The 18227-nt window shown below is 34.0% G+C and overlaps 1 protein-coding gene across 1 annotated transcript in view; it reads right to left on the bottom strand.

The window, feature by feature from the left end:
* Window positions 1–4120: 4120 nt before the first annotated feature.
* The window catches only part of LOC131857849 (receptor-like protein 19), a 57736-nt gene continuing 43629 nt past the window's right edge, over window positions 4121–18227 (bottom strand). The window contains exons 2-5 of the mRNA XM_059210610.1: window positions 5895–6365; window positions 5120–5464; window positions 4364–5020; window positions 4121–4296 (exon numbers count right to left, since the gene is read on the bottom strand). Coding sequence (XP_059066593.1) covers window positions 4121–4296; window positions 4364–5020; window positions 5120–5464; window positions 5895–6365 — 1649 coding nt within the window. The remainder of the gene's footprint in view (window positions 4297–4363; window positions 5021–5119; window positions 5465–5894; window positions 6366–18227) is intronic.

Below are 18227 nucleotides of genomic sequence, written 5' to 3' on the forward strand. Positions count from 1 at the left end.
AGACAATTCCTAGAATTTTGATCACAATCATTTTTCTTCATCATTCCCTTTTTGGAACAGACGGGTGACTTGTTTATTAAGGGACTCCTTTACATCCTTTTGCACAACATAAGCACATTTGACACCAAAGGTCTTCATCATCTCAATTCACACAGATAATCAAGGAGCTAATGATTTAACCAATACAACATCATCGGTCCATTCGACCTAATGAAGAAATAGTAAAAAATATAAATGGTAAAAAGGGATAAGAAAAATATATAGTTTAGAAGACTAAAAAGAAAACGGCAATGCTCATAGTAGAAAAAGCAATGTAGCTACTTATACTTTACAATGACAACAATAAGATTCACCAAGGTATCATAATCTTTAAATTCACTATCAATAAACGAAATCAAGAGCTATAGAAATCTATATTCCTATAAATAGCTACCATTTATAAGAATAATATTTACCTTATATTATCCATCCTTCTTCTATATTTCCTTCTTACCATTAGCATGCGCACACCATGACTTGATAATTTTTTATAGTATATGAGAAGCAAAACCTTTGTCTACTTTCTCTATATAAACATGGAAGGTTGCTTCTCTAACTTGTCCTTTTTTATATGAAAACCTTTGAAGTATGAGAAGGATACTATTATAAACTAATTTCCTTCACCCGAGTTCAAATATGAATAACCCAATATTATAAATTAGGGTTTTCGATATCCTATTCCACATAAACCAAAAAATCAACTAGCATTACCTCATGTGAATCATGTGATTTATGTTCTGTCCTCTTTCTCCCTTTTAAATTTACCTTCACCGTCAAACACTCAATAACATTTTTGTGTCTAGATCTAGAAGAGACTCCCATCAAAAGATATACAACATTCATTGAAACTTTTAAAGATCTTCATTTATAGTTTTGTTACACAAACAACATCAATTATTAAATGATCTACCAGTTGATCTCATGTACTACACAAATGTATACAAAAAAAACAAATATTTCCTAATTGACCTTCCAAACCTATTTAGCATACTCATTGCACACTACAATGTGATTGCAATAATAATAAATGAAATAATATATATAGTCCATTTTAAGTTCATAATAATTATTAAAATAATTAATAGACATATTAAAAATCAATGAAATAAATATCTTTAAATATGAAAGTGTTACAACCACTCCATTTTAAAGATATTTTTGATAGCCAAACCAACCCTCTTCTTGAACCTAGTGAATTCGTAGCTCGAATTAGTGCAATCACATATAGCTCAGCACTAATATCATTTTCAAAAGAGTTGTTGTCTTGAATGCTATATAAATTTTGTTTCTTGTGAAAAGTCTGACATTTGTGCCCAACAATGACTTGACTCAGAATGCTTTAAGTCACTACCCGCAAAACATTTGGAATACACGTCGTGAACTATCAATTTGAATAGACACATATCCAATCTTTGTTTGTATAGTTACATTACTGGTTAAATCGAGTTTCCATTTGCCATGTTCAATAAGGAAATGCCAACTTTTCCTTATAAATGTGGTAAATGTATCACACAATGAATTATTAGTCCGTAGAGTTTTTTTTTTCATGATGTGTTTGATAATTACAATTTCATCTCTAACTGTTGATTTTGAAAGAATAATCTAATTTTCCTTTGTTTGGAATCTCCCGCTATCATAGAAGAGAAGCATCAAGGAAACACACAAGCAATATTTTTTGAAATTCGGTTAGTAAATTTATCCATATTATTTGTGTTCCTTAAATCTTAACTATGCTTTATTTCTTACTCTCACATAAATTTAAAAGATTGCGAGTATAAAATTGTATTAAAAATATTTTATATCATAAGAATTATTTTTCCCGAATTTTTATTTTATAAATAAATTTATTTATAATTGATATTTAGTATAGAAAATAATTATTCTTTACTCAATGTTAGTTTTAAAATATAAATTTATTAATAATAGTAGGAATTAATTGTTTTTTAAATTTTAATATTTAGTATTTAGTAGATTATTAATTATTTAAATTGAAAACTAAAAAAAATCCCAAATTTTTTTGATTTTAGAGTTTGGCAACATGATATATAATTTTATTAGAAATTGATCATTTTTTGGGTTTTAATAAAGTAGATACAAATGAAAAATCATTTGATGACGAAATTAATGTTTGAAGACTTGTTATTCAAATTGCGTAAAACAAACTAAGATATTGTTATGAGGATAGTGATGCAACTTTTCTAATTAGAGTACATTCCATAAAATCAAGACTCTTTCGAGAATTATGTCAAATAGTTCACATGCTTTGTCTATCCTCCCATAGTTTTCATAGATTTCAAAAGGGTTTATGCAACCACAACATTTGAGAAAATCCTTTTCATACTATGCTTTGATGGATATCTATCCTTTGTTCCAAATTTACTTTCTTAGCAATATGGATGGAGTCTTAATAATTGTGAACATTTTTAGAAAAGTAGAAAGCCTATTACCATTATTGGTCAATGTACATAGAAATACATTAACTTAATTTACAATATCTTGTGTATAGAATTATATTTTTTGTTTATATAATTTTGAAATATAGTCTTAAAAATAGGTTAATGATTTTAAAACTTAGAAAGATGGATAAATTATTAATTAAAATATTAATATTTTTGAATAATACTTTAGTTGAAAAGTTTATCAAGTAAAATTTAGATTGTGGTTTTTTTATTGTTATATTAGATTGCGACTAACATCATGACACCATGATTTATATGAAGGCAAGAAGCCATATGAGAGCAAGCTATAAGTTCATATAGTATTTGTAGACCACTTTCAATTCACTAACACTTTATAGAACTCAAAAATGTTCATCAATGCTTAATCATTATGTACAAAATGCCATCTATTACATTCAATTTTCTAAATATCACGGGATCACATATTTAAATTAAGGTTTGAATTTTTTTCAAAGATGGTTCATTCAAATTTCTTGATCCTTGAATTAGTGATATATATTTGAAAATGGGTCTAATGGATAAATTATTGAAAACAATAAAATAAGGTAAACTAAATTTGATGATCAAATGTTAGAAATCCATGTTAGATGTCTCCAATTCAATTCGAAGAAGTTTATAGATAAAAATCTAAAGTTTATTTCAATGTCAATTTTCCTTATATACATACTATTGTCTATCTAGAGTTAAGCTATGATGTAGCAACATTATATTTTATCACACTCATAGACAACACATTTGCAGCTTAGTAACAATAAATCAAACCCCAAAATAGCCAATGAGTACATACATATATATATATAATAACATACATACATGTATACACACACATGTGGTTTATAATTATATAAAGATTGTAAGTAATATTAAAAGATAGGTGTATCCATAATATAAAATAAAATAAAATAAATTTTGAATACATTAAGATAAGCTAAATTTTAAGAAATAATCTCATGAATTTATAAAAATCAAAACAAGTCTATTATAAACAAGTGAGGTGTTCTTTTTAATCTTAGTGAAAAAACAATTTCAAGATTGGATGTTAAGTAATAGTTTCATTAGCCATTCGATTAGTTGGGTCATCATATCATAATAACATTGTTATTACAAAAATTCAGCTATAAAATAAGAGATTTGAGTTTTGAAATAGACAAATTGAAATGAACTATCTATTAATAATTATTCATGGAGATTTAAATGATCTATAATAACAAATAGTTAGTAAATCTCAAAATAAAAATCCAATAGAATATTTGAAAAATAAAACAAAATTTTATAATTTCATATTTACAAGAAATAATAAGATCTTTTTTAATTTAATATATAATTTCACCCCTTAGGATACATTTTACGTATGAAATTAATTAATAAAACAAAATCACTTTAAAAACTTCAACCTCACTTCCGGCTTACAATTGGAACGAAATAAAAAAACACTTCGTAGTATGATAGTTAAAATCGAGGAGATATATAAAATTATGTATATTACAGCATTGAAATGTTTACATCATAGAAACGCCAACAATTTCTAGCTCGCCTTATGCTTATAAATTTATATTGGCCATATAATAACAGAAAACTTACTCCATATACTAGCAAAACCCTCTATACAATGCTATATACTTTCATCTATTCCCTCTTATACGCCGATCAACAGCTAAAATTACAACATCATACGAATTGAAGGCTCTATTTCTCACACTCTTATTGAAAGTCAATATTCCAATCACAATAGAGAATCCCAAACCATAACTCAATCCAAGTCCCACTGCCCATCCTATCATTTCACCATCTGAATTCTCTGCTTCACCAATTCTCACAATACTTATGCAGTTGTCATATCCAAGTCCCACTTAGCTTAGGATTGCCTAAGTAGGACGACTCCACAAACGTTAGAAACTGTCTCCCGCGGGGTACTTTTCCATCAAGCATATTGTAAGACAGATTCAAGAACTGTAAATAACTCAGCAACTGAAGTTCTAATGGAATGTTGCCATTTAGCCTGTTTAGCGAGAGGTCCAAAGACTCTAGATGATCCATGCGTCCCATTGTATTTGGGATTCGGCTACTGAGATGATTCCTTGAAAGGTTAAGGGCTATCAAGCCTTGAAGAGATCCCATTTCGGGAGGAATGCTCCCAGATAAGTTGTTGTTTGAAAGATCAATACATTTAAGAATGAAAAGAACTTTAACAAGCTCAACATCCCAACCTTTCCAGGAAATTGTAATCTGATTTGTATACGTACCATATGAGAAGAAGAATTCTAGATGGTTTGGATTATTCTGTGATGCATTGACCATTGCAAGCAAGTTTGTAAGGTGGCTTGGAATAGTCCCTGAAAGGCGGTTGCCAGAAAGATCCAGAATTTGAAGATTTGGAAGGCCAATTACCTGGCGTGGGATACTGCCTTGATAATGATTAGACCTTAACACCAACACATGCAGTTGTGATAGCTTACCTATCCACTGGGGAATGGTGCCTTCCAAATTATTATTTCCCAAATCCAATACTTGCAGAGATCGGCCTTTTTAAATGGACGAGGGAATAACTCCTCTCAAATGATTACCATTGAGCTTCAATGTATGAACCTTTGTAATGTTGCCCCATTCTGCTGGCATTTTACCTTCCAGATGATTTTCCGCCAAATCTAGAACACTAAGAAAAGAACAATTCCTGGTTAAATGAGTAGGAATGACACTACTCAGCGTATTATTTGAAAGGTCGAGAACCTGCAAATATGGAGTGCAAATAGATTCTGGAATCGCTCCACTGAAATTATTCCTCGACAAGGATAAGAACCTTGTATTTTGAAGATACGCACCAATGTCAGTAGGAATAGAACCATTAAACTGATTCATCAGCAGATTAGGACCAGCAGGAGGAAAAGGAAGAACACCTTCTAAGCTGTTATTGTGCAAATCTAGATAGTGAAAATACTTGGGTAATGTTAGTCTAGATGGAAATGACCCTGTTAATTGATTACAACTAAGGTTCAAACTATCAAGGCTGGGTAAGTTCCATATCCAAGATGGAATATTTGTTTGGATACTGTTAGCAGATAGGTCCAGATCCGTCAAGTCATATTGGGTCACAAGAAACGATGGAATTCTATCTAAATTGCAAGAACCTAGTCCCAAAGAGGAAAGCTTAAACTGCGGAATCCATGTTGAGTCAATGTTTACAGTTAAGTGATTGTAAGAAAGATACAGGTCATTAAGTCTAGTTAGATTATCGAATACGGAAAGGGAAATGAGGCCGCTTAAACTATTGGAATCGAGCCAAAGGCTTCTTAAGTTAACAAGATTTGAAATTGTAGATGGAATCGTACCATTCAATTCGTTGGCATAAAGGTGAAGACTAACAAGGGAAGAAAGCGAGTCCAATGAAGGTGGGATTACCCCAGTTAACTTGTTGTATGATAGATCGAGATGAAGGAGAGAGGTGAGGTTCAGAAGGGAAATTGGGAATTTGTCCTCCAAGCCCACAGTCAGACATGCTGAGTTGTTGAAGGTTGGATAGACTGCCAGAAACTTCACCCCATTCTTTCTTTACAGAGATGTTCACTCCAGCAAGAGAAAGGTATTCCAAGCTCACCAGATTTGATAAGCTTTCCAAACTAACATAAAATTCCTTTACAGAATCCAGAGAGGATTCATTTACATAACCAGCAAATGACAAGTCAAGAAAAGTGAGACTCTTCAACTTTGGATTATGGGGAGGACTGAATTTATCCTTGAAGAGGTTGTGACTGAGATCGAGGTGCTCCAACTGTGCAAGTTGGAACAACGATGAACTGATGTTACCTTCCAAATAGTTTCCACTCAAATCCAGTCGATAAACACGGCCTGTGCGGAGATTACAACTGACTCCTAACCACGTGCAGCAATTGAATCCGTGCCAGGAAGTTAGAGTGTTATACTCATCTACAGGGCCATCTACTACATTAGCAGAACACTAGTGGGATACGAGCTCAACTATTTACCAATAGGAAAAGCATGCTTGGCGGTAGTTTTTGCTTCTCAAAAATTAAAACACTATCTATTATTAAAGCTATGAGATTTCCACAATCCATCTTATATTCTTGAATTTTTTTTTGATTGATTGTGTGTATTTTTTTCCCATCAAGAATACTATCTATTATCTCACTCCATCAAGTTGATAGCTAAAATCGATCCGTTGAAGTATTTACTCAGCAAGGCAACATTAACAGGACGACTAGCAAAATGGATCATGACCCTAAGTGAGTTTGATATTGAGTATGTTGAAAGAAAAGCTATAAAGGGACAAGTCATTGCAGAACAACTAGTAGAGACCCCGCTCCAGGATAATCTTCCTTTGGAGATTGAATTTCCCGATGTTGATATCCTAACGGTCACAACAAAAACATGGCAATTATACTTTGATGGTTCATATACACAACATGGATCAGGAGCGGGTATTCTATTCATCACACCACAAGGTCACACAATTCCAAAAGCTTACAAATTAAGCTTTCCATGAACCAACAATACAGCAGAATATGAAGCTTTGGTTACAGGTATCAAAATGGCTATAGAATGAAACATTACACGACTTCAAGTCTTTGGAGACTCTCAGCTCATCATCAATCAAATCAATGACGATTATCAAACAAAGGACGAAAAGTTAATGCCTTATAAAAAGATGGTTGATGATATCAAGAAATACTTTATAGAAATAACTTTTTAGCAGATTCCAAGGAATGACAACAAAGCAACAGATGCCATGGAAGCACTTTCTTCTCTCCTTCAGACACAGGAAAATCAACAGCGTTATGAATTCCTAGTGGAAGAGTTGTTTTACCCTGCCCATAATTGTCCCGATTCCCAAACTATCTATCACCTCGTTGGGCATGATTCCTTCCGCTATGGCCAAACTTACACATACCTGAAAGATAACACCCTACCTCCAGACTTATCAAAAAATCAAAAGAGAAACTTTATTCGCCAATCCTCCCATTATACTCTTGTCACGAATACCCTGTTTAAACGAGGTCTAGGCAGTACTCTTTTAAGATGTCTCGAACAAGAAGAATCTGAGAAGGCCTTAAATGAAGTCCATAACAGCATTTGTAGCACTCATTCAAGTGGTCTTACCCTTTCGAAAAAACTCATACACTTGGGCTATTATTGGCCAACTATGGAACAAGATCCTTTTCAGATAGCTAGAACATGCAAACAATCTTAGATCCATGGGAATTTGATTCATGCACCAGCACAAGAACTTCATGCTTTGGCAACATCTTGGCCTTTCTGCCAATGGGGTCTTGATCTAGTAGGAAAGATAAATCCTTCCTCATCTAATGGTCATAAATTCATCCTTGTAGCTACAAAATATTTCACAAAATGGATTGAGGCAGTACCTCTCACAGATATCACAGGAAAACAAATTATTGCTTTTATCTTGAATTACATCATCTGTCGCTATGGAATACCCATGACCATTATCACTGATAATGGGCGACTGTTCAAGAATTAGGATGTCCAAGAACTATGTGAGAAATTCAAGATCCAACATAGATTTTCCACACCCTACTATCCACAAGGGAAGGGGCAAGCAGAAGCATCAACAAAACTATTCTAAAAATCCTTAAAAAGACAATGAATGATGTTGGAAGAGATTGGCATATCAATTCAACCCTACTCTATGGGCCTACCATACTAGTATCCGTACACCAACAGGTGCCACACCTTTCTCTCTTGTCTATGGATCAGAAGCAATACTACCAATAGAAGTGGAGATACCTTCTCTACGAGTATCATCCTAGATGAAGAACAACGAGTGTCTCGATTGCAAGAGTTAGAATTAATCCATGAATGAAGACAAAATGTCTTTGATCATTTAAAGGTATATCAGCAAAGAATGTGCCAAAGTTATAATCATAAGGTCAAACCAAGAACATTTCAAGTTGGGGAGCTAGTACTAAAAGAAAATCCACACAACCAGGCAGATCGAGAAAAGAAAGGAAAGTTTGAACTAAACTGGTTAGGTCCATTTGTGGTCACAATAGTATTTGGGTCAGGAGCATATCAGCTATCAACACAAGATGGGGATCATCTCGAGGAACCCATCAATAGCATGCATCTGAAGAAATTTTATGTCTGAAAAAGCAAAAAAATCCAAAAATAGTGAAAAAAAAGAAAAATCCAAAATACAGTGAAAAAGCAGAAAATCCAAAAAAAAATCAAATATGGGAAAAAGTGCAATAAAAATGTATGTTGAAAACTTGGCGAACAGGCGCTATCTGCCTGCCATCTCTTCCATCTATTGGTTCATGCATCCTTCTGCATTCATTCTTTTATGTCAGGCTGTTCATATCCATAATAAAGTCTTTGTACATACGCAGGCATCTTGGGTGGCTTCTTGCCATGGTTTGGATCATTGGGTATATCATACTGAATTTGTTTCTAGGCTTGGGGCAAAATCCTGCACCTAGCTAGGGGTAAGATTTTTGATCGTTTTGAGCTTAATCAAACAGGTAGAACAATAATCAGGGAACTCTTATCAAGTGAAAATTGAGACACATCCAACATCGAAAATGAAATCAATATCAACCATCAAACTATCACAAAGTTTGTCTAAGCACATCACACACTTTTTAATGGATGATATCTTTTGGATAATGATTTACAGCAGCTTACTTGGCAAGTTCCCTGCTTATAAGTAAGGTTTCAGGGCCACATCATCAAATATGATGCCACATTAGCATGCTTTTTGCCAAGGTGTCCAAAACAGCCCCCCAAAAAAGTGAGACCAATAGGCGTGCAAAAGAGACACCAATAGTTGTACAGCTGACATGACATCACCTGATTGGTTACTTTTTACAATATTACTACATTTCTTAACAACTACTGGTACATTTCCTAACAACTGTTGGTACATTTCCTAACAAAAATTGGTATTTTTTGTTTCAAACAATAGGTTTTATTTTATCAATTTTTGGAACAAAAGGTATCAACAACCCTCACAACAATTGGTACATACTCATCTTACATCATTTTGCCAGTACAAGGAAAGATATAATGAATTTTCTGCCCTGCGTGTTTATTTGTGACTAAACCAAAAAAAAGGATTGTCGTGCGATAATGAAAAAAAATTGTTACCAACAGAAATGATAAACTTTATTTGTGACTACCCGCGCAAATTTTATCCTACAATATTTTGTGGCTTTTATGTCTTACAAAGGGGTAACGTGCATATTTTAATTTCTAATTTGTCATAAATCTTAACATATTATGAGTTAATTCTTTTTCATTTTAACATTGAGGTGGCATGATCTTGGTGTTCTAATGGATACATTTTTTTCAAATTAATAAATAAAAACAAAGAAGTAATCAATTAAATTGTATTTATTATATAATTAAATTATTTTCTAATATTTATGTGCATATCTTATTTAATTTGTCTATAAGTATATCTTATTCAATGTTTTGGAATAGGATATGGATATTCATTAGAGTATAAAGGATAAATGAATTTCACCAAATGTCATAGTTAACTTGTCCTCAGACATGAATGTAACATGTGGAAGCACACATAAAGCTCAACTGAGTTCTCTCTCTCTCTCTCTCTCTCTCTCTCTCTCTCTCTCTCTCTCTCTCTCTCTCTCTCTCTCTCTCTCACACACACACACACACACACACACACACACACACACACACAAAATGCATTCTCTTCAACTTTTGCTATTGTACAAACAAATATGAATTAAATTACAAAATAACCTTTGTTTCATTTTTGTTTGAGTCCAATGATGTTTAGTTTTATGTGGGAGTTCTATTTTCTATCTATTTTTAGTGGATTTTGGTGTTGTAATCCTTGTTGAAAATAAAAATTGAGATTTAATTATATGGAAAGCATTTGTGTGTGGGAATTGGATCCTTTTGCCATTCCAACAAATACGCTATAACAATATGAAATTTATAGTGATATGAAGGGGTTTCATCACTACAATGAAAAATTGGTTATCTTTCTAACATACTCAATGAAATTAGTTTCTATAGCAACCTTCTTGTTATTGTAACATCAAATTTGCATTATTTTGAAAAGGAATGTGTCCAAATCTTAATGCATTTTGAATAATTTCATATATATATATATATATGGACACCAAATTTTAGGTTTATTTAATATCTTTTTTTTTTAAATGTGGATGTAATATTAGCTTTTGATTAAGGATAAACAGGTTTTGAGGGGACCCGAAACCCTCAGGTTTTACCAGGATTTGGAACCCATAAAACAACGTTGCCTAGAGGAATAATCTTCAGAAAACTAGTAGCCCAACCACAGCTGAGACTAAAAAGACTAGCCTCTAAAACATACACAAGGGTTTTACTAAGGCTCCTTTAACCTTCGACTGACAACATGGATGTTCCAGGCACCCATAACCTTCAAAGACACCAAACTACAATAGGTAGCCATACATTCAAGATCAGGACTCAGAGGGTTCTGAAAGACTCCCCTAACCATCAACCTGAGTTTTGAACTAGCCCCCAAAACTAACAGAGAAGGTTTTTCCCAGGCTCCCTTAACCTCCAACATAGACCTCAAGTTGCCAAAAACAAAACCTATCCTTAACCAAAAACCAAAACAACAAGTGGTCAGGATGGGCCCTTGAAAACTACTAGCATCCAGCCTGCCTGTGGGTTTTACAAGGCTCCCAAAACCTGAGCCAGACATCAATAAAATAAACATAAAGCAACATCCAAGAGGGGGATTTTGAAAGGTATCCTGAACCTTCAAAATGGGTTTTAAAGTGGCTCCTATAACCAGCAGGAGGGCACCCATCTCCACCCACCATCTAATCAAAACCCACCTTCCAGCACAACACCTCTCCACCTCTATAGAAAAGGGAACCACCTCAATAGGAGCTGGAATGAAAGAGACCATGCGCAGAGAAAACAAAGTAGATAACCCCAAAACAAAGACCAATGAAACTACATGAAATGAATATTAAAATAAAAACATTATTTTTACCTTCATGATTTAAGTCTCATTGTGTCCTAACTCCGCTGTTCTTGGTTGCAGATGATGTGCTCTCAGATAAGCACTAATAGCTTCCATAATGACATATCAAGAATGGACTGATAACTGACAGTTAACTGATACTGTGATATGCAATGCAAATGATTTAAAGCTAAATAATTTATGCTAAATTGCTTCAAGATTAAAACTCACAGATGTATAAGTTTTCTCAAATTGTTAACTTGAAAACTCACTTGAAGACTAACTCTTTCTCAACTCAAAATCCTGCATTTATAGACTTTGAGAGGATAAGATGATGTGGCCTAGATCAACAGTCATGATCAGATCTGCAAATTTGGTTAGTTGTGACCAAAGGTGAAGGTTGGGAGAAAGGGGGAAGGAGAAGACAAGTGTCACTCATCTCACCTTGACTGGGTTGCTGACTGAGGGAATCTAGGTATGGTTGGAGAAGTTTTAGGCATGAGAAGACGAGTGGACTCAAGTCCTTCCTAAGATATAGGGATGTTGGAGAGAATATAGAAGGTTAAGAAATATGTGTACGTAAACAATATTTCATTTATTTTGGAAGTTGGAGATGAGTGACTAATAAATGTTTAATCATTTTAATTTTGTTGAATTAATTTAGCCACATGATGGATGAGTTGGCAAAGAAAATATGAAGTGGAGATGAAAGGATGAGTTGGAAATGAAATTAAATACTTTAGAAATTATTTAATATTTAAGACTATAGGATAGAAGAATAACAATTAAGTATTAGATATTTAATTGATTGAAGGAATAATTAAATATTAGATATATAATTAATTGATTAGAAGAATAGGATAAATGAATTAATTAATAAAATATTTCAATTAAATTAATTAATAGAAAGACATGAAATGAATTAAATAAATTAATCTTTTCAAATTAACTATTTAATACAAGAATAATTATTAAATATTTATTTAATTTCTCATAGCCATTTTTATGTGTATACATTTTGCCCCTCTTTGAAATGATGTCGAGACAACATTCTTTCAAAGATTAAATCAAGTCTTGATAGTGTGCCTAATGGAGATAAAAATCTTGATTGTGTGCCCCCTCAGGGGATTGATCATGAAATTGTTGAAAAGTTTGGATAAGCGATTGATCTCACGATAATTGAAAAGGTCCTTCAATTAAATTCATTTATGAAAAATAAATAAAATTGCCCCTCTTAAAAGCATTAATTACCCTTCCAAATGGTAAATATTAAATTGACCAAAGTTAATTTTAATCTCATTTGCATCCTTGTCAACTTGTGAAGAGAATTATCTTTGGTGAGGTGGAAAAATGGTGATTCCATTCGAGAACCATTGATTTGAGCGCATTCGATGATATCAACGACCTCCTGACTATGGTTATCCGGTATGTACCTTATCCCGAGCTTTTTTGCAACTTGTCGTATGATTTTATTTTTTTTCCAGCATGTGTGAGGCTATTTTGAATTTTTTCAATTTTTGGCTTTATGTTTTAACCTTTTTTTTTGTATGCTAGCGCTTTTGCATTGGATGGTAACTCTTTTGATAGTTTTAGCGTATTTGTTTGTTTTGTTCATGCCTTTATGATTTATGTTAGCGCTTTTGTTAAGTCAGCGCTTATGCTTTGAGTGTTTGTGCATATGTTAAAAAGGGTAGTGCATATGACTGTTTCATGCTTTTGTTCCAAGTGTTGCCGCTTTCATGAAAATTATTCGCACATATGTGTGTTTTAGCGCATGTGTTCAATAGAATAGCGCTTTTGTTAAAAAGATTAGCTTTTTGGTTCCAAATAAATTTATTTGATGTTGTTCATGTTAAAATTTATTTTGATGACGTGATTGATGTATTGTAATGCGCAATTGTGATTTATAAGTATTTGATTGATGTCTTGATTGATATAAATGTTATAATGTTGCTTGATAGGATAAACAATTGATTGATTTGATTTGATTTGATTGGTAAATTGATAGATTAGCTCTAAGAAACCGATGCAATTTCTGATGAAGAGCATAACAAAGTTTGATTGAACTCATTGATTGATAGGAAACCATGATTGAGAGGTTTAGATTGATTTGGTTTGATTGGATTTGATTGGTAAATTGATAGATTAGCGATCTCTTTGATTTGATAGATAGATGATTGATAATTGATAGAGATCAAATTCTCTTGTTAAACAGGATAAACTCGATGTTCTCCAGTGTCGAGAGAAATTCCTGGCTATGCGCCATTTAGTGCCAAAGATTACATAGGTTGATATTAGACACATAGAAGCATGTGGATTATGCCATTTGTTATATATGGTTGATATTATCCATAATAGGGGATTGTTGACTGCTTTAGCAGAGAGATGGCATAGCGAGCATAACACTTTCCACCTACCCCCTAGTGAGACTAGTGTGACACTTGAGGATGTCTACAGGATTCTTCATATCCCCATGACTGGTGAGTTAGTCCAGTATGATTTTCAGGATCGTGGAGAGACAAAAGCTTGCATAGCCATACTTGGTGATGAGAGCATTTCCAGAGGAGAGATCCGATGGGAGGATATGATTATGTACTATGAGACTCTCCCAGTGATTCTTGGAGGTTTGATTGGTGGATTCATTTGTCCAGACAGGAGATCTTGAGGTTTTGTTGTTGGTTGGGGTGAGATTTTTCAGAAAATGATGCATTATCGAACTCTATATGCGTGGGGTGTTTGTATGCTCGCTCATTTGTATCATGATCTTCATCAGGTTATTTTTTATGAGAGTGTTAGTCTATCTACGGGATGCACACTTTTACAGATTTGGCATTGGGAGCACATTGCTATTACTTGGCTTATCCATCATAGAGTTCGTGGTGAGAAGAAGTCATATGTCTATTTATATGTAGGTATCCTTACTTAGCATAAGCTGGGTAAGATGGAGTATTGGCGTTGGGTTCTAGATTCACTGGATAGTGTTATTTAGAGACCGTATATCGATTGTGAGCCATGGATGGATGATGCACGGACATTACCATATATTATGCAGAGTAGATATCTCATTGGTCGTACTCCATACATTATTGAGTGGCAGTTGATTAGTCACATTTTGAGACAATTTGGTATCATTTAGCACATGCCTATTGGTGTCATGATATATGCACAACGATACAAGGATAGGCGAGATTGGGGACCGTCTTTATCTTTTGAGATAGCACGCATGAAGTTTCTGACTACTCCTAGGGTGGCTTATGATTTGAGATTACACATTCTAGATCCTGGTGTGACTGCATATTATGCTCAATACATGCTTGCACACCCATTTCCTCGGATTACCGATCCAACAGACCCTCCTCCCAGCTCAGGAGATGAGGAAAATTATTTAGATGATCCCATCACTAGGAGATAGAGATGGAGATGAGATCTTAGAAATTCTCAGGAGGCCACGCGCGATGCAGATGAGGGAGGAGATGGAGGCGGAGGCGGTAGGAGGCCCAGACGGAGAGGAGGTTGATTGAGAGTCCATTGAGGACCTTTTGGACCGGTTGGTAGGATTGGGAGACTACTTCCCATGGGTGGGAGAGATGCAGGATGAATTGAGATGGATATTGGTAGGACATGTATGAGATTAGTGAGAGGGTTACCCTCTATGGGAGGAGGCAGGATTACTAGACTAGATGGGGGTTGCGAGAGAGGCATTGATTTTGGTCAGATTCAGCCAAACCTTGGGCTTATTGCAGCTCATGGTGGAGAGGAGGAGGATCCAGAGGATCATGTTCCCCTTATTAGATGATGAGTTCTGAGAGATACTCAAGCTGAGATTCCAACAGGTGGAGATGAAAGGATTCGAGATCATGTTCCTCAATAGGATGTGCTAGAGCAGGATACTTTGGATAGTCTCGGAGCATAGATAGATCAACTTAGAAACAGGTACGGACACTCATGACAGAGAGAGACAGGGATGTTAGGAGACAACTAGATACTCAGGTTCTTCTTGATCGCATTCAACAGGTTGGATCGGGCACTCTTTCAGCTAATACGATTAGAGCACTATTTTGGGCCTGAAAGGAGACATCACACTGGTGACAAATATATGAGGATTTAGTCGCACAGATCCAGATGGAAGGTAGCTATCATGCCACTGTGAGGATGGATACTAGTAGCGTTAGAGTCATGGGACCTCCTCAAAGGAGTGGTGATCGTGCAGGAAAGGCATCTGGAGGATCTTCTCACCCACAGCCACAAAGACGGACAGAGTAAGGTGGTAGTGGCACGGGATAGCCTTGACTTGATTTATATTTGATGAGGCACTTGTATTTTTTATCTGATATCATTGTATACTTGGACTTTTTATTGTTTTATGATGATCTATATGCAAACATGGACTCTATATGATGATATTTTATTATGCATGTTACTCTATATGATGATGATTTATATGCATTGATTACATGGATGATTTTCTTTCCTTTTATGATGATGATGTTCTATATGATGCAATGATGAATGCTTTTGATTTTTGATTATTTAGTAATCATGGATGCACTTTAAAATGATTACTAACTTAAATAATGCATTTATGCAATGATCTATATGAGAATGCAAATGAATGATTTTGAAATGCAAATGACTAATATGAAATGTTTTTTTTATTTTTATATGTAAAGCTTATAATGATTATGAATCTAAGTGCAAAGATGCAACTAAATGATCTTAATGTAATTCAATGGTAATGATCCTAATGATATACTACATGATTAATGAAATGCACTTAATAGAATGCAAACTAATGCAATGATTGAAATGCAACTAAATGATCAACAATGAATGCACCTACAATGATCAAATGAAAATTATTTTTGTTTGTCCAAGTATACTCAATCTTTATTTATGTTCGTTGATTTATGAATGGAATGAAATTCTTATAATACAACTGACAATGAATGCTTGTAATGAAGATGAATAATGAGCTAATCTAAAAAATGATCTAACTAAAATGATACTTCCATTCTTCATATGTTGTCTTGTAACAGTGCTTGATTTCATTATTGAGCTTTTTAAAATGTTGTAAGAAAATACAAGCAGCTTGACATAATGATCCAAGCTATCCTGAGTATTTCTTGCATGGATTTTGATATAGAAAGGTTATACAAGCAACTTGATATAATGAATCAAGGTGACCTGAGTATTTCTTGCAGAACAAACAAGGATCATCCCCTTTCATGCATGACTCAGAACGTCCTCCTTGATCTTTTTCCAATCATATCCTTAGACAAGTACATACCTTAATAAGAGATAAACCACAACTAGCAATCAAAGAAAATAATCATGCCCCATCATAGCTTCTCTAGTCATGGACATCCTTGATTCGCATAGAGTACATGATTAGCAATAAAATCAAGATATAAACATTGAATCTTTAATGTCATTCACATGTTCTAATGGTCATTAACTATTATAATCAACGTGATGAATGATCATTGATAATCTTTTATTACTTGCTGGTTGATTGTTTGTTTTCTGAGTTGCACGATTCAGTTGTTAGAAAATGGCTTGATCTTCGTTGCTCTGTTGCTCGTTATCTGTTTTAAAACCCTAGGTGTTTTGTTTTTCTCTAAGTTTTCTGAATGTTTTGGATTTTCAAAGATTTAAAAGATCACCTTTGCAAAAGGAATTAGGATTTTGCCCCCAACAGAAACAAAACTTTATTATGGATGTATGAAGTTGATCAAGATCCAAACCATGGTGGGATACAAATGCAGATATGATTGATTATGATAAAATCTAAGACAATGACTACGACAAGTATGTCAAAGATTGATAACTGTTGGTAAGTTGCATATTTTCCGCTAATGGTTCAGAGTAATGAATGCAAAAGATGAAATGGATAAGCTAGGATAGATGGAAGCGATAGATGTGAAAGGATGGATGGATAGGTGCGCAAAGCGATCTAATAGATGGAAGACCTCACTTTTTAGATAGTGCCTGTTTACCAAGTTTTCACTATCTAAATTTATTGCATTTTTTTTCATATTTTGATTTTTTTCTTCTTCTTTTCTGCTTTCGCTATTTTATGCTTTTTAGAGATTTTTTGCTTTTCTAATTTTTACTGATTTCTTCAGGGCTTTATATGCTTTGTATTGATTCTTTTCAGGACTTTACATCTCAAGCATAGAATTTGTGGAGATAGATAGAATTTATAAGTTCATCAAACCAACCACCTTCATGGGTAGATAACTTGTATGCTCCTGAGCCATATGTTGCTACTATGACAAAAGGACCTAGCCAATTTGGTTCAAATTTACCCTTCTTTTTCGTGGTCTTGTTGATTTCTCAGATTTTCCCTTAGAACTATATCTCCAATCTTAAAAATGTGTGGCTTGACTCTATGTTTATAACTTATTTCCATTCTCTATTGATATACATTCAAATGATCTATTGCATTTTGGTGACGTTCTCGAATCAGCTCAAGTTCTTGAAGTCTAGAGACTTGTTCTTCTTCTTCTAGTATAAGTCCTTTCAAGGAAACTCGTAGAGAAGGTATCTCTACTTTTATTGGTAATATGGCTTGTGATCCATAGACTAAGCAATATGGATTTGATCCCGTTGGTGTGCAGATGCTGGTTCGGTATGCCCAAAGAGCAGGATTTAGCTGAATGTGCCAGTCTTTCTAGCTTCATTGATTGTTTTCTTCAATATTTTTAAGATAGTCTTGTTTGATGCCTCATCTTGACCATTTCCATGTGGATAATATGGAGTAGAAA

This window comes from Cryptomeria japonica, chromosome 8 (assembly GCF_030272615.1).
Source record: "Cryptomeria japonica chromosome 8, Sugi_1.0, whole genome shotgun sequence".
Lineage (NCBI taxonomy): Eukaryota > Viridiplantae > Streptophyta > Pinopsida > Cupressales > Cupressaceae > Cryptomeria > Cryptomeria japonica.